The 26,576-nt window shown below is 52.0% G+C and overlaps 2 protein-coding genes across 5 annotated transcripts; both read left to right on the top strand.

The window, feature by feature from the left end:
* The first annotated feature begins 327 nt into the window (after positions 1–327).
* LOC147646485 (uncharacterized) lies at positions 328–4,150 on the top strand. Of its 2 annotated transcripts, none has more exons than XM_086873411.1 (4): positions 328–588; positions 2,165–2,272; positions 2,904–3,078; positions 3,606–4,150. In XM_086873411.1, exons 2-4 carry the CDS (start codon positions 2,176–2,178, stop codon positions 3,847–3,849), a joined length of 516 nt encoding a protein of 171 aa, XP_086729537.1. In that variant the 5' UTR covers positions 328–588; positions 2,165–2,175; the 3' UTR covers positions 3,850–4,150. The 2 variants fall into 2 exon arrangements, with proteins under 2 accessions (XP_086729537.1, XP_086729536.1); XM_086873410.1 differs by having other exon boundaries at positions 366–1,712.
* Positions 4,151–19,468: 15,318 nt separating this feature from the next.
* Positions 19,469–25,578, top strand: LOC147646486 (uncharacterized). Of its 3 annotated transcripts, XM_086873407.1 has the most exons (5): positions 19,469–19,717; positions 20,075–20,146; positions 20,772–20,876; positions 21,912–22,077; positions 22,504–22,776. In XM_086873407.1, the coding sequence occupies exons 1-5, from the start codon at positions 19,621–19,623 to the stop codon at positions 22,700–22,702; spliced, it is 639 nt and encodes a 212-aa protein (XP_086729533.1). In that variant the 5' UTR covers positions 19,469–19,620; the 3' UTR covers positions 22,703–22,776. The 3 variants fall into 3 exon arrangements, with proteins under 3 accessions (XP_086729533.1, XP_086729535.1, XP_086729534.1); XM_086873409.1 differs by lacking the exon at positions 21,912–22,077 and having other exon boundaries at positions 22,504–25,578; XM_086873408.1 differs by lacking the exon at positions 20,075–20,146.
* Positions 25,579–26,576: the final 998 nt, after the last annotated feature.

Below are 26,576 nucleotides of genomic sequence, written 5' to 3' on the forward strand. Positions count from 1 at the left end.
GGGCTCACACCAGAGCAGAGGGGTGGTGGAATCACCTCCTTCAAGCTGCTGGGCAGCCTCCTTTGGAGGCACATGGCTGGCTCATGTCCAGCCTCTCTCCTTGCAGCAGCCACAAGTCCTTCTCAGCAGGGCTGCTCTCCATCCCTTCATCCCCCAGCCTGTGAGATCAGCTGGGCTGGGACCCTGTCATAGCCCTTGACAGAGCTGCTGGGCAGGAAGAAGGCAGATCCCACTCCCCACACAATTCCACCCTGGCCATGAGGTCACAGAAGGCTCTGGGGTGACAGCAGGCTGAGGTGACAGTAGGCTCTGAGGTCACAGAGGTCCCAGAGCCCCGTGGTTGCACAGCACCACGAGGACCGAGCAGTCAGTCCTTGACCACGACTGTTGCGGCAGCAGCGGCAGCGGCAGCAGCGGTGCTGACATTGGGACAGCGGTGTCAGGACAGTGGTGGCAGCAAGAGCTGCAGGACTGGCAGAGGGCAAGGCACCATGGCCTTTGCTCTGCACCTCCTCCTCCTGCTCCTCCTGGCAGTGGCCCTGCCTGAGAGGGCTGCCCAGGCTGCTCCATGGTGAGCAGGGCGAGCAGGTGAGCCGGCGGCCTGGCTTCCCTTTCCTGGGACAGTGCTCCCTTCTCCCTGGGAAGCACTGGGGATGGTTTTCCCCAGGGCTTTAGGGAGGGTTTCCTCTGTGGGAGGGAGAGAATCCTCAAGGGCCCTGGGTCGGTCCTGCCGCCAATCCAGAGATGTTGCATGGGGCCTGCAAAGAGGGTGGAGAGTGACCAGAGCCAGCCCAGAGCTCTCCAGGCCACTCTGCAGCTTTGGCCATGTCCATTGACATCTGGCTCCCACAGCCTTACCCATTCACCTTGCAGTGCCAAGTTCCCTAAAACAATATGGGATCCCAGCACACCATGGAATGGTTCTGATCTGTGCTCCCTTCTAGATTGGGATCGTGACATGTAGTATCTGAAAGCCCTGGCACATAATGGTTTGAGATCCATGGAGAATGTTGGAGGCAAGTTTTCAATGTCCCTTTCTGCACAGAACAATCAGTGTCAAGGTGGCAAGAGCTCACTCACATGCCATTTCCCTTGAGAGTCTGAAGGTTGATGGATTCTGGAAACCTTGCTCTGCTCCCTTCTGGAGCCCTGAGTGATCCCACAGCATTGCTGTCAGTGGGAGGAAGGAACATTTAGCTGTCAATCTTCTTCCCATGTGCAATGCCAGTGTCACCTTCCATGTGCTCTGTGCAGCCACAGAGAAGAGCAGAGAGGAAGGGGCCAGGTCCAGGGCTGTGCCGCAGGGCTGTGCCTTGTGTGGCTTCTTTGCCAGCCCCAGGGAGCCTGAGCTGTTCTGGCTGCTGCTGCCAAGCCCTGGCCCTTCCTGGGGCTCAGTTCAGAGCTGCTGGCAGCTCCAGGGAGTCCTTTCTCCCCTGTCTGCCATGCAAGGGGCTCCTTCCATCCCAGTGTGGGGCCACTGCAGGTACGTGGTCCCCCTGCTCCTGCTCCTGAGTAGAAGGTGGAGAGGAGGGAGTGCCTTGGAGGGCAGCAGTCACCCAGGTGCACTCAATGCCACTCTGGCCTGAAGGAGAATGGAACTACTTTCCATTAAGGTCCTCCCAAATGGAAGAACCAAGATACAGAAGACAAGAAATCCCTGGAGGCATCCCAACTTCTGGACAAGATGCTGAGTGATCTGGAGAGACACCATGGTGGGTCCATGTCCCTCAGCCTTCTCCTGAGACTCAGCAGCTGGGGGCTTTCTCTGCACATCTGGATACACTGTGCCCGGCACAGCAGGAAGGGATCCATGTCAGCCTTGCTGGCCCGCTGCTGCTTTCATGGCCTGCAAGGCTGTTTCCCAGGCTGGCCTGGCTGCAGCTTCTCCCCATCCTCTGCAGGAAGGCATCTGGCATCAGCTGACAGGGAACCCAAACTGCAGCATGGGCCATGCACACCCTGAGATCCCCTGCAATTTCCCAGTCTTGGGCTAGATCAGGTGTAGGGACTGTTTGGAGGAGGGAGGGCCCTGGCCCAGCCTCAGTAACCTGCGTGTTTTCCTTGTCCTTATCCATGATTTGACAAGTATTGCCTCCTGAAGATACCACCTCACCTAATGGCAAACAGTTCTATCTTATCCAGCTGTCCCTTTTCCTTTCTCAAGTGCTGGAGGAAATGTCTGTGCAGACGGTGACATATGCTAGAGGAAGCAATGTCTCTGTGCCAGCTCCTGATGCAGGAAAGGAGGAAATGCCAGGCCCAGACACAGGAGGTAATTGCTGTGCTGGTCTCTCCCTCGGCCGGGCTGTGTGCCAGCAACTCTTCCCCCATGGCTGGCCCAAGGCACAGCTGAGCAGCAGCCAAAGCTGGAGGCACCTCGGCTTCCAGGCCTCTGGAGTTCATTCCCAGCCCCTGGGAAATGGGACTCGTTCACCAACATCTCCCTCCCACTGCAGCTGCTCCTGGAGCTGGCACTAAGCATCCAGAGGCCCAAGGCACAGGAGCAGCTCTGAGCAGGAGCTCTGCCGCGATCCCAGGGCCACAGTCAGCCCTGGCTCCCAACTGGGCAGGGGATGTACTGGCTCCTGACAGGGCCTGGCTCTGTCCCCTTGGGCTGGAGGAGCTGTCACGGAGCAGGGAGGGTCAGGGGTGGCAGTGGCTGCTCAGGGATGGGTTTGGCCCATGTCCCTGGAAGGAGCCACTGCCCAAGCAGCTACGCTGTCCCTGGCCTCTCCTCCTGGCCTTCTGGGCTTTGTTGGGTGGCACAGCCTGTGCCAAGGGGTGCCAAGGTGCCTGCAGGCCCCAGCTCTGGGGGAAACAGAGAACGTCCTGGCCATATCCAGCATGCTGCCAGCTCAGCAGTGGAGCACAGCACAGGCTCACGCTGCCCATTGCTCCCACAGAAGCGCTTGGCAAGTCCAATATAAATGCTGAGAATCCACCGAGCACCCCAAGAGTGTTCTGCCCGCAGGATGTGCGCAAGTCCTGCATGATAGGCACTGTAGTGACACTGTTCACAGTGCCCCTTTCCATGGTTCTCTGCTATGTTGGATTCCGGTGGTGGAAGGACAAGAAACGGTAAGTTGTTGTTCATCCCCACCCTCCAGCTTCTTGAAAGGCTGCTCATAGTCAGGAGACATTCCCAATGAGGCTGCTGTGGACTTGTGGATAGTCCTTGGTTGCCCAAATAACTCTGCCGAGAGTTCTGCTGCTGCCCAGGGCTTTCACTGGCCTCTTAATTGCTGGGCCTTGTCCTGGGGAGCCCGCTGGGGCTGCAGCCAGTGCTGGCTGCCACTGAGGCTGCCTGGCCAAGAGCAGCCCCAGGAGCAGCGGGCAGAGGCAAAGCAAGGTGGGCAGGAGAAAGAGCGGGGACGAGATTGCCCTTGAAAGGCAGAGGCGCTCTGGGGCCCGCTCCTGGCCAGGGACCCTGCCCAGAGCCATCCCCTGCTCGCCGGGGCCTTGAGGGGCAGCTGTCCAGCTGGGCCAAGCTGTGCCAGCAGCTCCAGCTGTGCTGGGGAGCCTTGGCCGCTCTGGGCCCTGCTGTGCAGGAGGGTCTCTGAGTGCCAGCGGCAGCTGGGGGCCTCAGCCACCTCTTCTCTCCACAGTCGCCCTGCTGCAGCTGCAGCTTCCCGGCCAAGAAGGCACGACTCTCCCTTGCCCCCAGGGAGCCCAAAGACTGTCCGGTTTGACAGCTCTCAGACGTGGCCTCAGAAGGAGGAATCGTTCCAGAAAGCAGAACACCAGCACTCCGTGCCTCCTCCACGGCCCCCCAGCCTGGCTGTGAAGCAGAAGCCCCCTGAGATCCCCCCACCTCCTCCCCTCCCAAGCCAGCCACCCTGGTCCAGCTAGGACTGAAAGTGGGCCAGCCACAGCAGGGCTTGGGCCACCAACAGCTTGGGCCATCTGCTCTTGGCTGCAAATAACACGTTACCTGTGGGTAACAGCCAGAGGCAGTTTTCCTACTGTTTTACTTTCAACAGGGAAGGGCTGAAGATTCTTCCCATGCCCTGTCTCATCCTTCACTCTTTTGATTCTCATATAGCTTGGTGCTTGCTGAATCTTTTCAAATAACTTTATTAACACTTCATATTTTACCTCACCTACCAAGAGAAAAAAGAAAAATTAAAAAAATTCTTCAGTTTAGACTTCATTTTTACTGTGGTTGAGCCTCTCAGATTTTGAGCATGTCATTGATTTTCCATGGTACTTCTTCCCTTTTCCTTCCTATCTACCCAAAGTTCATCTGGACGTGAAAATCAACAGAATTACTGAGATTCACCTCAAAACCCAGAGGAGAATCTGTCACAAAATCTCTCTGTGTACTGCACAAGAAGAAATATTCAGAGGAAAATACTGTGGGAGCTGAGGCTCGTGGAACTCCCAGAATCCTGAGCCTGCAGAGGAGGCAAACAGCCCTGGCAGTGGCTGAGGGGAATTCTCACAGACTCCTTGGAAAGTGTGTCACTTCAGGAGAGGAAAGCTTTTAAACTTTGCCTTACCTTCCTCCTGTGCTAAAATGTAAGGCTCCTCCTGAGAAAATACTGAGCTACAAACAATTCTCTATTCCTCAACAAAGATACCCAGGTGCTCGACTTAAAGAGTAAAACTAAATATGGTCAGAAATTTCCCATCAAAGCCCATTTGCAGAGAAACCCCACCATATGTGAGCAAATATTTATTAGCACCGGTTCACTCTAAAGATTGCTCTTTTTTTGTCCCAGAGAGAATATTAGAACCATTTGCCCTTGACAGGACTCCTTGGATGCCCCCCAGACCTGGTCCCTCACCACACCTTGCCTGGGCTGCTCATGCAGCCGGGTAGCACCACCTGACTTTGCCACCCTGTTCAGACCTTGGGCATGGCTGGTGCCACGGTCCCCTCTGGTGCCATGGTCCCCTCTGGTGTCACGGTCCTCTCCTGGCTCGTGGTGTGTCCCTGCTTCTGGAGAAGTCCTGCTTGTGCTGCTGCCGGCGTTCAACAAGGCCAGTGCTACTCCCCAGCCAAAGAGGGACTAAAGTCACTGCTTTTGGCAGCTCATTGGAACGAATACATCACTTCCTCATCTCTATCACAGATAAAAACCCACATACTCCTAAAACCCACATACCAGCAGTATAAAGCCCCCTCATCTACAGAGGTGAGGAGGCCTGGGCAAACAGAAGGTTGGCTTTCAAGCACATTGCGTTTTTAATTTAGTGGAAGCACTCAGTTGTTCACAAGCCTTATTTGTCAAACTGGACTGTGCGATGCTATTCTCTTGTTTGTGTTAAAGAGGAGCCAGGGAGAAATTAGCTAAGAAACCAGAAACATTTGAGGCTCAGGCCTGGTGCACAAATGGAGCAGGGTGGCACCTGCCCGCTCTGCCCGCATCCCTTTTCCTGCCGGACAAAGGCAGACGCAGCTCTGCTGGGGGCACCATGGAAAGGGTTCTGATCTGTGCTCCCTTCTAGATTGAGATCAGAACATGGATTATCTGGAAGCCCTGGCACATGGCAGTTTGAGATCCATGGAGAATGCTGGAGGCAAGTTCTCAATGTCCCTTTCCACACAGAACAATCAGTGTCAATGTGGCAAGAGCTCACTCACATCCATTGCCTCCTGAAGATGCCACCTCCTGTAATGGTTAACAGTTCTTATTGTTGTGGTGTGTTTTGTTTGAATGGTTTCTCCCATTATTCCCCTAAGTCATTGGTTTGCGCCTAGTTTGTAGCCTCCTATCCACCTATCAATCCTGCCTCAAGCCCACCCCTTGTTTTCTCATGTTCCCCATCTGTCATTACACCCATTTGTCAGTCTTCCCTTAGGCCAGCCTCCTACCTGAACCACCCCTTTGGAAATCCCCTGATCTCCAATGCCCCATTGGCCCATGTGACCCACTCTGCTCCCCTTGTTTCCCCTATTGTATTGTTGAATGGAACCTTCCACTCCTCCCATAGCTTCTTCCTATTGGTTAAAATTTTGTACCCTCCCTCTGGCCTCCCCCATATAAAAACCCCCACACAAGTGTGTTTTTGGTCTTCAGTCCCTGGACCCTCCAGTGGAGTAAAAGCCTGGAGGTCTCCTCCTCATCCTTGTCTCCACCATGTGCCTACCAATATCCTTGTGCCACGGAGCATTTGCTCTAAGCCGCACCTTGGGACACCCTGCTGCCGAGTGTCACGATCCGCTAACACAAGTGGGAGTCGTGAGAGGTTCGTTTCATCTCAGAGTGCAAAAAGGACACCAGGGGATTTCAGTTTAAATCACAACAGCAATGATGGATCTTTATTTTAGTGCCAGCAACAAGGGTTATGCGATAGATGAGAGGCGGGGAGAGAGAGAAGGAGAGAGGGAGAGAGGGAGAGAGGGGTAAAGAGCCAATGTAAAGAGAGAAAAGAGGTGGTTATAGTTACCAACAGATGAGATGGGGTCTCCGGTGTCTTCTTCCATGGGGAGATCTCTCTTGAAGAAAATAACTTAGAAAAGTAATTTTTACAGTCTTTCAAAGCAAGGGGCAGCTGGCCAAGAGGTGGGGAAATTCCCAGGCTATTGTGATGAGACCCCTTGCTCTGGGAAGCAGGTGTAAGGTACAGAACAGGCCGCTCCTTACAAGTCCCTGCTCAGCAGCAGGAATGAAGGCAGTGTACCTTGACAGCACAACAAGCACACCTGCAAACCATCACCTGGCAAGCTTCCACCTCAACCAGGCCAGAACCCCTGCACAAAGTCCCTTGGGGTCTTCAGGGTCCCAGTCTCTGTTCTTGCAATGGTTGTGAGGCAGCTGAGGGAAACTTCAGACTGTCTCTTACACCCTAGTAACCCCAAATGACACCAATGACCCCAAATTACCACAAATAACCCCAAATTACTCTAAAGGACCTCTCTGACCCCTCACCTGACCCCAAATTACCCCAATGACCCCACACCTGACCCCACAGGGCACGGACATTTACCCCCTGCTGAGCTTGGTCTAAACAGCCCCAAATCCTTCAAAAATCCCCAAAATTTGACCCTGGGAACTTCCTGGATGAGCAGGGTCAGTTCCAGCACAACAAAATGTTTGTGTCCTTCTCGGCCAGTGGGCACCCCAAAAATCCCAAAATTCCTTTGGGGTGGGGCCCTACATTCTTTTGGAATCCCAAAAATCCCCAAATTCCTTCGTGGAGGGACCCTACATCCTTTTGGGATCCCCTAAATCCCATAAATCCTCGGGGTGGGTACTCCAGACCCATTTGGGACCCCCACCCCTGAAACCCCCAGACCATTTTGGGACCCCAATCCCAAAGCTCCCAGACCCTTTTGGGACCCCCCAGACTCTGAAGCTCCCAGACCCTTTAGAATCCCCTAGGCCCTTTTGGTATCCCCAACCCCTGAAACCCCCAGCCCCTTTTGGGACCCCCTGACCCTTTAGACACCCCCACCCCTTTTGGGACCCCTAGGCCCTTTTGGGACCCCCTGACCCTTTAGAGATCCCCAACGCTTTTGGGACCCCCGACCCTTTGGGGTGGGGCGGTGCTGACGTCCCCTCCCCACAGGGCAGCCTGGGGGAGGCGCTGGTGCAGGCAGAGCTGTTCCTGTTCCTGACCTCGCTGCTGCAGCACCTGTGGCCGCGACCCCCAGCACCCCCCGAGGAGCTGCCCACGGCACCCCTGGAGAGCAGCTTCACCAACATCAGGCCCCACTTCCAGCTCCACCTGCTGCCCCAATGAGATGACCCCCAAATTCCAGACTGCTCCCCAAATTCAGGAACCGCCCTTGGATCTGGACCTTTCCCCATGGCTGGAAAATCTCCCCCCAGATCCTCCCCAAGTTCTACTCCCAACATCCCCCACAACTTCCAGCTCAGGATGGGGCTCTGATGAGACCCCTCCCCAAATCCCACCCCCAAGATGCCTCCCCATCGCTGGAAAATCCCCCTAAATCCACCCCAAACCCTGCCCCAAAATGGGGAATCCTCCCTGAGACCCCCCCCAGATTCAGGCCTCCCCAAAATGCCCCTTCTCAATGGGATCAAGACCCCTCCCCATCAATGGAAATTCCCCCAAAACCCAAAAAATTCTCCCAAAGTCCCCTTCCTAAAATCAGAAACCCCCCAGGACCCCTGAATTTCCCCCCAAAACCACCAAATTCCTCCCCAAAAATATCAAAATTCCTCACAAATCACCCCAAAAACCCCAAAACCCCCATACTCCCCCCAAAGTCCCAAATCCACCCAAGACTCAAAATCCCACCCCAAAACTCCAAATTTCCTCCCAACCCCAAATTTCCCCTCAAAACCCCAGAATTCATCAAAACCCCCAAAATTTCCCCAACCCCCCCCCAAATTTCCCCCAAAACCACCAAATTTTCCCCCGAAACCCCAATTTCTTTCCCAAAACCCCAAATCCTCCCCCTAAGAAACCCAAAGTTCTCCCTAAAACCCCAAATTTCCTCCATCTACACCCAAATGTTACCAAAAAAATCCTAAAATGTCTGCCCTAAAACCTCGAAATTCCCCCAGGACCCTCAAAGTTTCTCCCCAACACCCCAAATTCCCCCCAAACCTCCAAATTCCCCCCAAATTTCCAAATTCCACCCCAAAACCTGGGAGACTCCCCCGCAAAAAACCAGCAACTCCTCCCCAACCCCCCACCCCAAAATCGCAACTCCCTCCCCAAAAATCACCAGAGAAGTTGAGAACGTAAATTTTTTATTTAATATTTTTCACACCTTGGGATGGGGGGAAACACCAGAATTCCTGTGATTTTTCCTGGTTTTTGGGGGAATGGGCGTCTCCGCAAATTTTCTAGCCCCCCCAGACAACCCCTCCCCAAAATTCCTGCCCCTGAGCCCCCCAAATTAAGTGCAAATAAATTAAAAGAGGAAAAAAGAAAAAAAGGGGGTGGAAAGGTAAAATAAACACAAAAAAGAAAAAAAAAGAAAATAAAAGATCCCCTCAACCCAATTTGGGGGGAGGGGGACAAAGGATATATCGAGGGAGGGGTCAAATTCCCAGGAAAAAATTGAGGGACCCCCCCCAAAAAATTGGAGGAACCCCTCCCAAAAAAGTTCATTTTGAAAAATGCCAAAACAAAAAAAAAACTGGCAAAAAAAGGCAAAAGAACCTGAAAAATTTGGGGGGGTACCCCCAAAAAATGCATAAAAAATGGGGGCACTCCCCCTTGAATCCAAGGGATTTTGTGGGGGCTTTTTTTCCCAAAAGTGGTGGGCTTTTGGAGGTGGCAGGGGAGGAGAGACCCCCTCCAAATTCCTGGGGGTGTCCCCGAGATCCAGTGGAGGCACCTGGTCTTGGCGGGGGACAAAAAGCATGATTTAGGAAAAATTAAAGGTATTTCAGGGAATTAGAGCAAATTTATGGGAATTTTTTGATATTTGGGGGTTCTAGGCGGGTGGGGGGCTTGATTTTGCAGGGTCTTGCATTCCAGGGCTGCAGGATCATGTCCAGGGAGGCTATAGTTACCAGGAACAGGCATAGGACACCAACGAGATGGGATTCTGCTCAGGAAACCATTTATTCAGCTCAGGAACAAACTCAGATCCAGAGACAGCCCCAAACAGAGGCAGGGAAATGGGGTTTGAGAACCAGGGTGGAGTTCAAGGTCAGGGACCACTGGGGACACAGTAAGGGAGAAACCCCAGGGGCCCAAACCAAATCAGAAATCCCTGGGCTGCCACCCCATGAGGGGTCCAGGGTGGTTTCTTCCTGGGCTTGCAGGGCCCAACCTCTGAGGCAGAGGGATGGAATTCCCTCTTGCCCATGCCTCTCACTTTAACAGTGTTCATTTGAAACTAAATCTTTGCCTCCCTGGGCAGGGGAATCTCACAGAAAAACTCAGTAATGGCCTCCTGCTCCATTCATCATCCCCAAACTTTGGCTGTCTCATTCCAGACTCCACCTCACCTCCCCAGTCCAAACCCCAACCCATCCCATCCCTGCTGGACATCAAGACCCCATTCCCAAGCTCTATTTCCTGCATTTCACACCTCCCAAACTCCATCCCACCCATCCAATGCCCATCTCACCCCTCCTGATTTGCATCCCACTTCACCCAGTCCGCTTCCAACCCCATTCCACCTGATGCCTTTAGAAGGCTGACCTAGAACAGGGGCTGGACAGAGTTAAGAATAAAGTCTATTAAAAGGCCTTAAAGGATTCACCTTGGGCAGTACAAGAGCCTGGCCAGGGCTACACCCAACCAAAAATGGTCACAAAAATGGACAACTCATCACGAGGTTTCACATTCTTAGAAGTTTAGGTCCATCTGCATATTGCAATCTATTCATTGTCCAATTACAGCTTCAGATGATGAAGTCCCATCCTTCTTGTTTTCTCTTTTCAGTCCACACTTGTTCATGCTTTTGGGCTGAAACTTCTAACGACTGTCCTTGGTATCAAGCTAGAAAAGGAATTGTTTTGTCTACCTACTCTGTGAAGAGAGCTCACTAACAATACGAAGTTCAAAGCTACAAACCCAGGCAGTGTAGAATATGAAAAATATGAAAGCTAAAACTTAAGGTAACACACCCTGAGGGGCTGTAGAATTGAATTATTTTGGAGAGGGATTGAGTAGGATTCAGTGGCATAGAGTGGTTTTGAGGTGACAGATAGAAGCCTCTCGTCTCTTTGAGTGCCAAGAAAAGGAGACAACTCCACCAAATAACCCCACAACCCCCAAATACTCCCAAGTACCTCCCAGATTCCCTTGAAGCACTAGTAAAATGTGAGGTTTTAGATGCCTTTGATGAATTTGTTGATTTTTACCACCATTTGTTGGTTTTAAAGGGATGAGAATGAATCAAAAGATAATTGAAACCAAAATAAAATGACCACCAGCCCAGTGTGCTCCCAACACAGATCACTGGGAACGTGGGTCATCAGGTCCTGCCCAACGTGGGTCCTCTGATGGGGGATGGAGCCAGGGAAGCGCACGAAGCTCTTCCTGCACTTGGGGCACTCGCAGGGCTTCCCTTACTGGTGCCTCTGTTGGTGTTTGGTCAAGTGAAAGCTCCTGGAGAAGCTCCTCCCACAACTGGGACATTCGTAGGGCTCTCCCCAGTGTGGATGCGCCGGTGCCTGATGAGGTGGGAGTTGTGCTTGAAGCCCTTCCTGCAGTCAGGGCAGCAGAACGGCCTCTCATCCATGTGAATCCGCTGGTGATTGCGGAGATGGGAGCTGGTCTGAAATGTCTTCCCACACTGAGGACACTCATAGGGGCTCTCCCCAGTGTGGATCATCTGGTGGATGGTCAGTTGGGACCTCCATCTGAAGGTCATCCCACATTTCTCACACTCATAGGGTCTCTCCCCAGTGTGGATCCTCTGGTGGATGGTCAGGTTGGAGGTGTGGCTGAAGCTCTTCCCACATTCCCCACACTCGTAGGGCCTCTCCCCAGTGTGGATGCGCCGGTGACAGATGAGACTGGAGTTTCTCTTGAAGCCCTCCCCACAGTCAGGGCAGCGGAAGGGCCTCTCATCCGTGTGAATCCGCTGGTGCAGGAGGAGATGGGAGCTGCTCTGAAACCTCTTCCCACACTCAGGACACTCGTAGGGCCTCTCCCCAGTGTGGATGCGCTGGTGGGTGATGAGTTTGGAGCTGCAGCTGAAGTCCTTCCCACATTCACCACACTCGTAGGGCCATTCCCCAGTGTGGATCATCTGGTGGCAGATCAGTTTGGTGCTCCGACTGAAGCTCTTCCCCCACTCCAAGCACTTGTAGGGCTTCTCCCCATCCTGAAGCTGCTCATGGACCACCAGCTCAGAGCCCCGGCTGGATCTCTGGCCACCTTCCCGGCACAGGGTGGGTCTTTCCTCCTCAGAGCACCCTAGGCAGCGTTTGGAGCCCCTCCTCCTGCAGGATCTCTGAAGCTTTTCCTCTCCATTGGATTCCTGTGCTGTGGAGCTGCTCAAAACGGCCTCTTCCATGAGGTTCTGCAGTGGGGATTTGTCCTCCCTGGTCTCCATCCTCAGCTCCTTGTCTGGGGGAGGAAGGACAAGGAGAGGATGGGATTTGCCTCCGTGCCAGAGGGAAGGGGAAGGAGATCCCCCCAGTGCGTCCCCGGCAGGACGGTGTCGGCAGCGGGGTTGTCCTGCAGCCGGAGGCCATGCTGGGCTGGGAGATGGAGCAATAGAGAGGGGGAAAGGGGCACTGACTTCCTCCTCACCTGCCTGGGTGTCCTGGGGCATCTTCCTCTTCCTCACAGCCTCCTTCTCCATCCGGCCAAGGTTTGGGAATGGGAAATCCTGGTTTGGGGAAAAATACAATTCATGAGCACGTTGGATTAGGGGGTTCCTCCTTCCCAAGTCCATCTTTAGAAATCCCAAGCCTTCCATAAAAACCTCCCAAACACCAAGATTCAGCCCTGAAAATGCCTCCCAGGAGTTCCCCATCTCTGGTCTGTCCCCTTTGGTGTTCAGGGGTTCCTCCCTGTCCCAGCTGCTGGGGGTCACGCTTGTACTGGGGGTCCTCTGTCTACTCGGTCCCTGCCCTGCCCAGGCTGCTGGGAATGCGAGGAATCCAAAAAGTTCCCTCATTTCCATCTCCTCACTTAGGGATGGTGGGAACTCCCCAGTGTCCCCCAAGGGGCATTTTCCACTCAGCTTTGCAGTCCTTAAGTCGCAAATATCCCCTCCAAAAAACCCAACCCAGGGACCCCCCAGGATATCTGGGCTGAGGTCCCCCTCTCGGGGCACCTGGGAGATGTGGGGTGATGATCCCACAGGTGGGGGACTGTGAATTCCGGGAGTTCTTGACCTCTTGGTTCCTTCTCCTTTCCCTGATCCTCCTTTGTCCCTCCTCTTCCTGTTGAAGTTCATTTAAAAAATTATGGTCAGTCCCAGGGGAAGAACTCACCCTTGGTTTTGTATAAGGTCAGTCCCTACCTAACCTCCCTTTTCTTTTCCCTATCCCATTGGCTGTAACCCCCCTGTATCCCCTGGCCACCCCCTCCCCCAAGTTTAAGAGACAGCACCTGAGGAATCTCAGCCACTTTCTTGCCCTGGGCGATGCACATACAATGAACCCAGGACCACGCCTCGTAAATCTGAGCCTTCTTTGTCTAAAATACCTTAGGTCCATGTTGGATATATTTTGAGACCCCTTCCCACCCCTGTTCTGTGAAGTGCGGACACATCCCCATGGGGGACAAGAATGAAGGGGTTTGCGGAGTATTTACAAAATCTTCCTCCCTCTCCTCCCCTTCCATCCCTCCTCCTTCTCCTCCCTAACGCCAGCTCCTTCTCCTACTTCCATCCCTTCTCACTCTCCTTCTTCATCCCTCATCTTCCATCCCTTCTCCTCCATCCCTCCTCCTCCTCCCCCAGGAGCAGCGACACCCTCAGTGCCCCGTTCCCAAACCCCTCAAAGCCCACTGCAGGAGCGGTGATGGAGCCGGGACAGGTCGGGATGAGCAGCGCGGGGCTCTCCGCTGCTCCCACCCGGTGGGGACGGGGGGAACACGGCCCGGGGAAAAGGAGAGGGAAACTGGGAAAATTGGGGGCTGCAGATCCAACCTGGGGCTGGCTGGGGACCCTGGCTGGGGACTGCCAGCAACTGGGGCTCCTCTGGGGAGATGTGGGAGGGGGGAACACAGAGAGGGCTGGGGGATCCCAGGAGTGGCAGCACTGGCAGGGACTGGTTTGTACTTGGATCATCCTGGCAGTGGCTGAGATTGCACTGGCTGTGTACTGATATCATACTGGGATCATACTGGCAGTCAGTAGGAGCCTGCAGGGGGCAATTGAGACCAGGTTGTGAGGAACTGTGAATATGCCCTGCGCTCCCCAGAACCCCGGGATTGCCCCCCATATGTCACATGTGTCCCCCAGACCCTTCAGGATCCCCGAGTGCCCCCTCAGTGCCCATTCGGGACCCCTCAAAGTGTCCCTGGATCCCTGAATGCTCCCGATCCCACAGATGCCCCTTCCAGCCACTCCTGGGAGTTCACCTCCCATCATCCCACAACACAGTTTTTCGCCCAAACCTCCTGCCGTGCCCCGCGCCCTAAAGAGCACCGGATAGAGCTCCCCAGGTTCCCCCCAAGTGCTCCCGAGCCGTATACATTCGCCCCAAGCACCAGCAGCCACGACTCGGACACAAAAATATTCTCCAAGGGCTTCCCCACACCGCCGAACGCGTTTTCCGATACACTTCCGGAACTACAGCTCCCATCATGCTCCGCGGCGCCCTTAGAGCGCTATTCCAGCCGGGACTTCATCTCCCGTCATGCCCCGCGCCTCACCGGAACCCATTGGAGCTGCGCCTACAACTCCCGTGATGCTCCGCGGCCCCATTAAGCCTCATTATACCGGTGCCTACATCTCCCGTCATCCCCCGCGGCCCAGAGAGCCCCGTTACAGCCCCCCAAGTGCCCGCCCGGACCCCGAAGGGCCCCCAGATTCCCCTCCCTGACCTCCAAGTGCCCCCCTAGACCCCCAGGTGTTCCCCCTGACCCCGAACTGTCCCACAGAATCCCCAAGTCCCCCTCCAAGTGCCCACCTGGCTCTCCCAAGTGTCCTCCAGACCCCCAAGTTCTCTCTAAATTCCCTCCCCAGACCTAAAACTGCCCCAAATGTTCCTCAGAAAAGTCTCCATGGACCCCAAAGTGGCTCCTTTCAACCTGTCTGAGAATAATTTAAAAATTATGACCAAAGGACTAAAAATAGGTGTAATTAGCATAAAGAGGGAGCAATAGTGGTCAATTAATTAAAGAAGGGGATTGTGGTACTTAGTACCAAAGACCAATAATGTTTTCAGTTGCGCAAAATGTATCAATTCGTTCATATAAGTATAAAAATTACGTTATAAAAATACAGAATAATATTATAAAAATAAAATTTTAGTTTTTATTAATTAATTAGATTTTAATGATAAAGAAAAGTTGATAAAGGTTCTCAATGCTTTGGGATGTCAGTCCCAGGTGGACGATGTCAGACATGCTGAGGCTCGGGGTGAGGAGCAGGTTGTCCAAACAGCGGCAGCCCACAAGGGGCTCACTCTTCTCTGTGACCAGACCTCCTCAGGAGACATTCAGCATCAAGATCACTTGGGGAATGCTTCTGTCTCCTCTTCTCAAGAAAATAAAAAATACACCCTTAATTTAAAAAAAAAAAAAAAAGTGGTGGATTTTCAAATCTTCCTCCTCAACAGAACTCCAAACTGATTCCAAGCAGCTGCACAAGCCTTGGACTTGAAGACAGTGGAAGGAAGAGAAAGAGTTCCCGAGGCTTTCTGTATTTTAATGAACCCCAGGGTGGATTTGGAGCTGGGTCCAGGACCCTCAGGCACTGAGAGAAGGTTGAAGAAGCTGCTCAAGGAGTCAGAAGCAAAACTCCAAGTCCCTTGGAGCATCCCTGGGCCCCACTGACTGCCAGCTCCTGGCACACTCAGCCATGGCATGGTCCAGGCCCACGCTGGGACACCTCCTGCACCAAAATTCTACCCTGGCAGGGACTTTTCTTTCTCCTCCCCTCCAGGCTGAACCTGCCAAGCCGCACTTTGGGGAGGTTTCCTTCTCTTGCCACTGCCAAGGAAAGCTGTGTCTCCTGCTGTTCACAAACAGAGAAGAGCTGCTGGGGGATGTGGTAGTTGGAGGCTGCCTGGGGTACAGTGGCCATGAAATCATCGAGTTTTGAAATATTCTGTGAAAGAAGGAGGGGCATCAACAAAACTCCTACACTGGACTTACGAAGAACAGACTTCAGCCAATTAAGGATGCAGATTTGGGGAGTACCAAAATCAGGTACTGAGTTTTTTAAGGGAAACAGCCTTTTAAAACAAAGGATTCCAGGAAGGATGGACACACTTCAAGAAAAAAGTCTTGAAGGAGCAGGAACAGCCGGTCCCTCTCTGACAAAATATGAGCTGGTGAGGAAAATGACTGGCCTGGGTGTGCAGGGAGCTTTTGGAGGAACTCAGGGAAAAGATGAGGGTACATCACCTTTGGGCAGAAGGGCAGGCAACTCAGGAAATGTTTAAGGATGTCATTAGGTCATGCAGAAAGAAAAGTAGAGAGGTGAAAGTTCAATTAGAACTTAACCTGGATCCCTCTATGAAGGATAATAAAAATGTTTTTATAAATACATTATAAATACATTATATATACAATAATATAAATACATTAATGGCAAAAGGAAGGCTATGGACAACCTCCATTCCTTATTGAGGGGGATATGGTTACCAAAGATGAGGAAAAGGCTGAGGTACTTAACCCCTTCTTTGCCTCAATATTTAATAAAACGTAAACATAAAATTTTAAATATTTAAGAAACATTAAATAAATAAAACCACCTTTTCAATATCAAGACAGGTTTTCCTCAGGACAAGTGTTCTCCTGAGCTGGTAGATGGGGACAGGGAGCAGAAGAGCCCCCTGTAATCCAGGAGGAAGCAGTCAGAGACCTGCTGAGCCACTCAGATGCTCACAGGTGGATGGGATCGGATGGGATCCATGCTAGGGGGATGAGGGAGCTGGTGGATGAGCTCCCCAAGCTGCTCTCCATCATTTCTCCTCATCAGTCCTGCCTCACTGGGGAGGTCCCAGAGGACTGGAGGTGCCAGTGTGAGCCCGTCCCCCAGAAGGGCTGGCAGGAGGCTCTGGGGAACTGCAGGCCTGTCAGCCTGAGCTTGGTGCCTGGTGAGGTTTTGGAACAGACCCCCTTGAGTGCCATCACACGGCACCTCCAGGATGGCCCAGGGCTCAGACCCAGCCAGCGTGGCTTTAGGAGGGACAGGTCCTGCCTGACCAACTTGATCTCCTTTTATAACCAGCTGACCCGCCTGGTGGGTGCGGGAAAGGCTCTGGATGTGTCGAGCTGGACTTCAGCAAGGCCTTGGACACGGAGAGCCACAGCATTCCCTGGAAAAGCTGCAGCCCACGGCTTGGACAGGAGCACTCTTTGCTGGCTGCAGAACTGGCTGGAGGCCGGGCCCAGAGAGTGGTGGGGATGGTGCTGCATCCAGCTGGTGTCCAGTCCCTGGTGGTGTCCCCAGGGATCTGTGCTGGGCCCAGGCCTGGTTAGTATCTTCACTGAGGGTCTGGCTGAGGGGGTCGAGTCCAGCACTCAAAAATGGCAGATGACACCAAGCTGTCTGCGAGTGGGGATCTGCTGGAGGGCAGGACAAGGAGACACAGCCTTAAGCTGCACCAGGGCAGGTTTAGGCTGGACAATAGGAAGGAGTTCCTCCCAGAAAGGGTGATTGGGAATTGGAATGGGCTGGCCAGAGGGGAGGTGGCGGAGTCACTGTCCCTCTCCAGTGCTTTGGGGGAGTGACATCAATCTCTGTGCAATAACTGATTTTGCTTTAAAACAATTGCTTCAAAATTGCTTCCTATTTCACCCTGAGTGTTTGTGGTTTTATATTAGTTGATACTTGGTGAGGAGGGAAGAAGCCACCCATGCAAATGTTTATTCTAGGAGGGGGCTTCTAAGAGCTTCCTCTGTGCTTACAAAACCAACAGCTGGCTGGCTCTGAGAATTGACAACCTATTGAACCATTTAGAAGCTGTATCCTCCTGTGTGAAATCCACATTTTAAAGACGGGCAAGCCCAGGAAAGCTCTCTGTTGTTTCCAGCTGTGAAGAGTTAACTGGGTGCTGATCAGGCCGGCCCTGCTCCAGCCTGGCCTGCACCGAGCCGGGCTCCGCCAGGCCCCGGGAGCGGCTCTGGGCTGGGCCAGGCCCCTTCACCACGGCCCGCGCGGCCCCAGCGGCTGCCGGGCACAGGGAGGGGAAGCCATCGGCCCGCAGCTGGGATTGAAGGGAGCAGGGGCCTGGGACCAGCCATGTGGGCAGAACAGCCACGACTGTTCTGGCCGGGCCCCCCGAGATCTTGGCACAGCCCCAGCGATGCCTGAAATCCATCACCGTGACTGCTTCGGCCACTGCCCAGCAGAAACCATCATGAGCATCTGCAGGTCTGGGTGAGATATTAACTCTTTCTGTGCACAGATGAGACCTGCAGACCTCGATCCTCCCCTTGGGTGAGAGGAAAGGACAGAGTGGGAGACTAATGCCACAAGTATGGTAGGCTACACCTGTCTTCATATGTCATTGAATTAGAGAAAAACTCTCTCCAGGGCAAATTATGCAACACTTTGCCTCACAATCCATCTGCCTAAATTACCAGTGTAATTTAGGCAGATGGATTGTGAGGCAAAGTGTTGCATAATTTGAGTTAGATCTTAATTACAATCCGATTAGAGCAAATCAACATTGTGTGAATGGCAAGAAGAATTTGCTTGTCAACAGATGAATATGTCCCACTCAAGAATGAACAAAATCTGCCTTTACTTGGAAGAAAGGAGACATGGAGCAATGCAGTATTTGGGTTTTATCCAGTGATAAATGGGGCAAGAAGCTGTAACAACTCACCTGTTTTACAGAACACAAGTACTGATAGAGCCAATAGTGCACCCACATTGAAGGGATCTTCCAGACATTCCTTTATTTCTTAACAAGGAATGGGCAGCAAAATGCTGGCATTTATCTGAACTGGAAGCCATGTTCCTCTCCTGTTTCTCCTTGAGCACACTGTTCTCTGCAGACTTCACTGTGCAGCCCATCAATCCTCTCTTGGCCAACAGCTGAATGGCACAGGTGCCAGCATCATCACCCCAGCATTATTCCAGCACTGCTCTGCTGGTGCACAGGAGTACAGAATGGCTTGGCTTGGGACATTTAAAGGCCATCTAGTGCAGTGCCCTGCAGAGAGCATGGACACCTTTAGATCAGGTTGCTCAGAGCATGAGCTTGGATGTCAGCAGGGATGGATGCCCACCTCTCTGGGCAACCTGTGCCAGGGTTTCAAAACCCACAGTGTAAAAAACATCTTCATTAGGTCTAGTCTGAATCTACTGTCTTTTAGATTGAAAAGATTCCCCCTCAGTCTTGTCACAACAGGCCCTACTAAAAATTCTGTCCTGTCTTTTCTAAAAGCTCCCTTAAAGTACTGAAAGGTAGCAATCAGGTCTGCGTGGAGCCTTCCCTCTTCCAGGCTGAACACCCCCAGCTATCCCAGCCTGTCTCCAAAGCAGAGGGGCTCCAGCCCTCAGAGCATTCTGTCCCTCCTCTGGACTAGCTCCAACAGGACCATGTCTTTTCTGTGCTGGGCACCCAGAGGTGGATGCAGTACTCCAGGTGGGCTCGCACCAGAGCAGAGGAGTGGTGGAATCACCTCCTTCAAGCTGCTGGGCACCCTCATTTGGAGGCACATGGCTGGCTCATGTCCAGCCTCTCTCCTTGCAGCAGCCACAAGTCCTTCTCAGCAGGGCTGCTCTCCATCCCTTCATCCCCCAGCCTGTGAGATCAGCTGGGCTGGGACCCTGTCATAGCCCTTGACAGAGCTGCTGGGCAGGATGAGCTCCCTAGTGAAGAAGGCAGATCCCACTCCCCACACAATTCCACCCTGGCCATGAGGTCACAGAAGGCTCTGGGGTGACAGCAGGCTGAGGTGGCAGCAGGCTCTGAGGTCACAGAGGTCCCAGAGCCCCGTGGTTGCACAGCACCACGAGGACCGAGCAGTCAGTCCTTGACCACGACTGTTGCGGCAGCAGCGGCGGTGGCAGCAGCTGTGCTGACATTGGGACAGCGGTGTCAGGACAGTGGTGGCAGCAAGAGCTGCAGGACTGGCAGAGGGCAAGGCACCATGGCCTTTGCTCTGCACCTCCTCCTCCTGCTCCTCCTGGCAGTGGCCCTGCCTGAGAGGGCTGCCCAGGCTGCTCCATGGGGAGCAGGGCGAGCAGGTGAGCCGGCGGCCTGGCTTCCCTTTCCTGGGACAGTGCTCCCTTCTCCCTGGGAAGCACTGGGGATGGTTTTCCCCAGAGCTTTAGGGAGGGTTTCCTCTGTGGGAGGGAGAGAATCCTCAAGGGCCCTGGGTCGGTCCTGCCGCCAATCCAGAGATGTTGCACAGGGCCTGCAAAGATGCTGGAGTGTGACCAGAGCCAGCCCAGAGCTCTCCAGGCCCCTCTGCAGCTTTGGCCATGTCCACTGACATCTGGCTCCCGTGGCCTTCCCCCAAACCCCTTGCAGTGCCCAGTTCCCTAAGGCAGAAGGGGATCCCAGCACACCATGGAATGGTTCTGATCTGTGCTCCCTTCCAGATTGGGATCGTGACATGCAGCATCTGGAAGTATTGGTAGATGGCGGTTTGAAGACCTTGCCAGATGCTGGAGGCAAGTTCTCAATGTCCCTTTTTCCACAGAATAATCAGTGTCAATGTGGCAAGACCTCACTCACGTGCCATTTCCCTTGAGAGTCTGAAGGTTGATGGATTCTGGAAACCTCGCCCTGCTCCCTTCTGGAGCCCTGAGTGATCCCACAGCATTGCTGTCAGTGGGAGGAAGGAGCATTTAGCTGTCAATCTTCTTCCCGTGTGCAATGCCAGTGTCTATTTCCATATGCTCTGTGCAGCCACAGAGAAGAACAGAGAGGGAAGGGGCCAAGGCCAGGGCTGTGCCCTGGGGCTGTGCCTTGTGTGGCTCCTTTGCCAGCCCCAGGGAGCCTGAGCTGCTCCAGCTGCCACTGCCAAGCCCTGGCCCTTCCTGGGGCTCAGTTCAGAGCTGCTGGCAGCTCCAGGGAGTCCTTTCTCCCCTGTCTGCCATGCAAGGGGCTCCTTCCATCCCAGTGTGGGGCCACTGCAGGCACGTGGTCCCCCTGCTCCTGCTCCTGAGTGGAAGGTGGAGAGGAGGGAGTGCTTTGGAGGGCAGCAGTCACCCAGGTGCACTCACTGCCACTCCAGCCTGAAGAAGAATCTTCAGCAGTGTCATGGGAGCTGTTCTGTCCTGACTTTCTTTGCAGATGAACCTGATGATGAAGATGATCTGGATTCCCCTGATGATGAAGATGATCTGGATTCCCCGTCCATATCAGTTACTGAGCCTGATGATGAGGAAGATTATGAGGGTAGGTCAAGGCCTTTCCCCCTGGGAGAGCTGCCAGCTCAGAGCCCAAGGCTCGGCCAGGGCGGCTTCGCTGCAGGTGCCAGGACAGAGCTGTGCACGTGTGTGCCCTCGCCCTGCGTGATCCTCTCACTGCTCCTATGGCTCAGTGCTGCCTGTGCAGCAGAGATGAGAGAAGCTTCTGTGGCTGTTGAACTACAGGTGTGTCTGCAGGGGGGACTTTCCCAGCTCCTGAGCTGGATTCTGCAAGCAAGCCCAGATCCCATCACAGGGGTGTGCTGCATCCCTGCTGACCCCACAGGCTGAGCACGGGTTCTGTGGGATCCATTCCTGGGAAATGGAAATACTTTATATTTTGGTCCCCTGGGAAAGAAGAACAAACCTATAGGAGATAGTAATGTAGCAATGGGGGAACTCAAATATCTGGACATAATCCTGAATGACCTGGAGGGACGCTGTGGTGGGTCCATGTCCCTCAGCCTTCTCCTGAGACTCAGCAGCCAGGGGCTTTCTCTGCACATCTGGACACTCTGTGCCCAGTACAGCAGGAAGGGATCCATGGCAGCCTCACTGCCCCACTGCTGCTTTCATGCCCTGCAGAGCTGTTTCCAAGCCCTGGAAGGAGCTGCAGCTTCTCCCCAGCCTCTGCAGGAAGGCATTTAGCATCAGCTGACAGAGAGCCCAAAGTGCAGCACAGGCCATGCACACCCTGAGATCCCCTGAGATTTCCTGGTATCGGGGCAGTTCAGGTTTAGGGTCTGTTTGGAAGAGGGGTGGCCCTGGAGGATTTCCAAAACCCTGGGCATTTTTCTGATCCTTATCCATGTCTTTGGCAAGTATTGCCTGGAGAAGACCAGCACAGCACAGAGAAATTGTGCCATTCAAGCTCGGGGGGTTGAGCAGTCTTGTGCCAAGGGGTGCCAAGGTGCCTGCAGGCCCCAGCTCTGGGTGAAACAGAGAATGTCCTGGCCGTATCCAGTGTGCTGCCAGATCAGCAGTGGAGCACAGCACAGTCTCACGTTGCCCACTGCTCCCACAGATGCAGCCGGCACCACAACACATGCTCAGAATATCTGGGAAAGCATGAGAAGAGTTTTCTACCAGGGAACACATGGTTTGATTAAGTTAATGGCCATTGTGGCTGGTGGAGCACTTTTCCTGATGATATGCTGTGCTGGAATCTGGTATTGCTGGAAGAGAAAATGGTGAGTGTTTTGCTGATCTCGCCCTCAAACAGCTTCTTGAAAGGCTGCTCATAGTCAGGAGACATTCCCAATGAGGCTGCTGTGGACTTGTGGCTAGTCCTTGGTTGTCCAAATAACTCTGCTGAGAATTCTGCTGCTGCCCAGGCCTTTAATTGGCCTCTTAATTGCGGGGCCTTGTCCTGGGGAGCCCGCTGGGGCTGCAGCCAGTGCTGGCTGCCACTGAGGCTGCCTGGCCAAGAGCAGCCCCAGGAGCAGCGGGCAGAGACAAAGCAAGGTGGGCAGGAGAAAGCGCGGGGACGAGATTGCCCTTGAAAGGCAGAGGCGCTCTGGGGCCCGCTCCTGGCCAGGGACCCTGCCCAGAGCCATACCCTGCTCGCCAGGATGCCAGCAGCAGCTGGGGGCCTCAGCCACCTCCTCTCTCCACAGGACCACCTCTGCAGCTTCAGAAGACCAGCCAAAGATTTTAGTCTCTGAGAAGCTGACCTGTTATCCTCGCTCTTCACATCTCTCCCCATCTGCTGTGCTGTGGCTGCATCCCCGTCTTGAGGGCATCCCAAGACTCGGACCTCCCAAGCGAGACCCTCTGCCCCTGAGCCCCCTGACCCTGGTCCCTGGCCAGGACTGAAATTGGGCAGCCCCTGTCCACCAGAGCAGGGGTTGGCCCATGTTTTTTGTTCTAATAAAGAGATGGAGCTGTCACCCCAGTGTCCGGCTGGTACCACCAGCAGAGCCCACACTTCACCAGCCCTGCTGAGCTCCATGTCCAGGAGCAGCCGGGGGTGCCCACAGTGTGGGCAGGCAGGAGCCAGGCAGGGGCTGCTGTGGCCAGCAGTGGGGCACTGAGGGGCTGGGGGAGCCCATGCTGAGCGTCCCTGGGTTGTGAGGGCATGATGAGTTTGGCGGGAGAAATGCAGCACTCAATATGAATGATCAGCAAGTCTCATTTATTGGTAACTCTAACACCACTTATATAGCATCAATAATTAGGCTCATACATAGTGCAAAAAGTAAGCTCATTATTGGATACTTCATTTAAGGTCAACTCCACCTAATTCCACATTCCTGTGATCGCTCATCTATGCTGAATTCACATTCTTCTGATCACAGCGTCCTGTTCTCAGTTAACAGCTATCACCAAGGCCTTCCTGACTTTGCAACATCTCACACCAACTGTACTCTATTGTCTCATTCTTTCCCAGCTAACTGCTGCATGGGAACATGACCTTTGCTCTCTAGCCATTCCTCTATAATTCCCCTGTTTTCTTTTTGTACTAACAAAACTGTAGAAGTAGCCTTTTTTACCATGTTTTGCAAGCATTGCAGTATGCAAGGAATAAACAATAACACAATCAAAATGATCAATATAACAACAATTGCCATTTGTGCCAAATTTTTTAACCATCCTGTTAAAGACCTAGGGATTGAAACCATTCCTCTAAAGGATTTGTTTCTATGGTTAATTTTTTCATATTGCTCTGTAGTTGTTGAAGACGAGCATGAATAGACATTGAATGATCAGAAAGATTCATGCAACACATCCCATCAAAATCCTCACAGCCATGGCCTTGTGCTAATAGCAAAAAATCAATAGCAGCTCTATTCTGCAATACAGCATGCCTAACACTCTTCATATCCAAAAGCAAATCAGACAAAACCTTTGATGTAATATTAAACTGTTTTCCTGTCCAGCATGCCAATCGTCGTAACTGTGTTAAGGCTTGAGCACTAGATACTCCAGGTGTAAAAATAGATGACACAATCACTGTAGGACGTTCCCAAAGTTCAACCTGATCCTTGCATTCTGGCCCCAATTGGAACACACTTCTCTTTGTTCGTAACCTGGTTCTATTGGCTCCTAATAGTTGCTGTACAGTGGGTGCAAACAATGTCAATTTCCCAAAATAACAAGGCCCACCATAAAGGTTTGCTGGCAATCCTTGCCATGCACAATCTCCACAGATTAGAAAAATACCAGGTAGTAATTGTAAAGGTGTACTACTAGAATTTACTTTGTGAGACCAATTGCCACAGTATGCATCATTATTTTGCAAATATAGCAAATTTTGTGGAGAAACATTTGTACCATTTGGCCCATGAGACCTTTTTGCATAATTGTTCCTAGCCCAATTGACAAAAACCAAACAGTAGTTGCTAGGGGCTGAGCCTAACAGTCTTAACTCTTGTGGTTCTGACCCAGTAACATTTAAACCTGTAGCAATGTACCAATTTCGAGCACCAATGGGATTTGCTGAGATTAAAACTGTGTCACAGATATTGATCGTGAATTTACCTGATGGAATTTCACATAATGTTTTGTTTGCTTCCTTGGGTGTTTTCCAATTCTTTGTCCAGTTTTTAAACATTGTGGCATTGAATGAATCATCCAAAGGTGCGCCCACTAAACAAGTTCGAAAAGGATCCGAAGGGGTAGCCATTGAAAGGCAAAAAGTATCCTGTCCAGTTTGATTAGCCCACGTTACCCACATATTTTGTCTTTCATCCATGTCAATAAAAACCCTTCATTGCCCTCTATTATAGTAAACCACAACAACAACCTGATCAGAGGTAGTCCTTTAAGGACTTTAAAAGGATTGTGGCAGTTCAGCCAGCATCTTGGCTGGATCCCATGTGAGATCTTGCTTCCCTTTTCTTTTACCCCTCTGCCTCGCCTGTCGATTTGGTTGCTTCAAACCACGGGGTGTTCCATCTTCTCGGCAGCAGGGATAACTTTCAGGGAAAGACCCTTTCTCTCGAGACTGCCGTTTTAAGAATTGCTCCCAATTTTTATTTTTTACCCCTGGAATATCACACCTCACCTGTGTCAGTGTCTTGCGACAACGTATTGTGGTTATTTCAATAATATATGGTAAAGGGGTATTAGGATGATAACAATAATTTTCTGGATTTATGCCAAAAGCAAAAATCTCCCACCATCTATCAGATCCTTTTTCAAATTGTCCTGTTTGCACACCTTCCTGTAATGCAATCTCAGTTAAATTTCTTTCAAAGTTATAACACTCTGTACAAATCCCTCTTGGAGATCAACCCCACTTAGAATGTATCCACCACTTTTCTTTACACACTTTACAAATGTAACATACAAAAGGATAGCATTCACAATTCGGTACTGTACACAAGATTTTCATGTGAGAGTTCATCAGATCCCGTCTCTATGTTGATGGTAGAGAGCGAGAAGTATCTGCTAAATTTTCTGGATCAGCTGAAGGTGAATCTCTGGGATCAGCAGGTTTAGTCCATCGGCTCGGCACCCAGACAGGCCCTGTGGGGGTAGACACACAAAGATAACCACGTCCCCAATAGAGTACTTTGCTGGGACCTCCCCACAGACCTGTTTTTGGATCCTTATAGTGAACCCATATTGGGCTTTGAGATTTCTCTGCCTCAGGTGCACTATGACGTATTGCTGCAGGCAAATTACTGTTTCCAAAAATACACAGAAAATTTAAAACAAATAAACAGCGCAATAATCGTTCTTGTGGATCTTTGATCTCCCTAAATTTATTCAGATATTGTTTTAGGGTACCATTTGCTCGCTCCACTATTGCCTGACTTGTGGGGGAATGTGGAATCCCTGTTATGTGTCTGATTCCCCATGATTGCATCACCTGCTTAATTCTACTACTACAATAAGCAGGCCCATTGTCTGTTTTAATAGAACGTGGAACTCCCATGACTGCAAAACAACTTGCCAAATGTCGCTCAACATTCCGTTCTTTCTCACCAGATTGAGCTGTAGCCCAAATGTAATGACTATAAGTATCAATGGTGACATGTACATACTTAACTCTCCCAAATTCTGCAACATGAGTAACATCCATTTGCCACAACTCATTAGCCTGTAATCCTCTAGGGTTTACCCCAAGACCCAATCCACTGCCTTGATTATGAAAACTACAAATAGGACATGCTTTGACAATAGCCCGAGCCTCCTCTAAAGATATCTGAAACTCTCGATGGAGACCTTTTGCATTTTGATGAAAGATGGCATGAGCTTTTCTAGCTAATGTCTGTGGTGGGACAGGACTATTTTGTGACAATGAAACCAATCGATCTGCCCTAGCATTTCCCTCTCCTAAACCCACATCCCATTTGTGGCTACGAATATGGATAATAGCAAAGGCAGCAGTCCTCAACTTTACTGCTCTTTGAAGTTGCAAAAACAGTTCATATAAACGAGGATTTTTTACTTCCTTAATGTCTGCATTTTCAATACGTTCACTCACTCCTGCAACATATAAAGAATCAGTTACCACATTAACAGGACCCTTAAACTGCACCAAAACCCAAACAACAGCGACTAATTCCAGAGTTTGTAATGTGTCCTCCTTTTGAGCTGGAATAATGTGATGATTCCATTGTCCTTCTGAATTTTGCCATGTAGCAGCAGCTGTACGAGATTTCTTTCCAGCATCAGTGAACACAGTTGATGCCTCTGGTAATGGCACAAATGATCGTTTGGGCTTTTCAATCCAATTCTG

This window comes from Cyanistes caeruleus, unplaced genomic scaffold, assembly GCF_971803275.1.
Source record: "Cyanistes caeruleus unplaced genomic scaffold, bCyaCae1.hap1.1 HAP1_SCAFFOLD_96, whole genome shotgun sequence".
NCBI classification, from domain to species: domain Eukaryota; kingdom Metazoa; phylum Chordata; class Aves; order Passeriformes; family Paridae; genus Cyanistes; species Cyanistes caeruleus.

Excerpts from the sequence above, each read along its gene's own strand:
- LOC147646486 (XM_086873407.1), top strand. The coding sequence starts at position 19,621 with ATGGCCTTTGCTCTGCACCTCCTCCTCCTGCTCCTCCTGGCAGTGGCC. Across the intron at positions 19,718-20,074 it reads ATGGGGAGCAGGGCGAGCAG|ATTGGGATCGTGACATGCAG; the intron begins GTGAGCCGGCGG and ends GCTCCCTTCCAG. Across the intron at positions 22,078-22,503 it reads TATTGCTGGAAGAGAAAATG|GACCACCTCTGCAGCTTCAG; the intron begins GTGAGTGTTTTG and ends CTCTCTCCACAG.
- LOC147646485 (XM_086873410.1), top strand. The coding sequence starts at position 1,685 with ATGCTGAGTGATCTGGAGAGACACCATG. Across the intron at positions 2,273-2,903 it reads GCCAGGCCCAGACACAGGAG|AAGCGCTTGGCAAGTCCAAT; the intron begins GTAATTGCTGTG and ends TTGCTCCCACAG. Across the intron at positions 3,079-3,605 it reads TGGTGGAAGGACAAGAAACG|TCGCCCTGCTGCAGCTGCAG; the intron begins GTAAGTTGTTGT and ends TTCTCTCCACAG.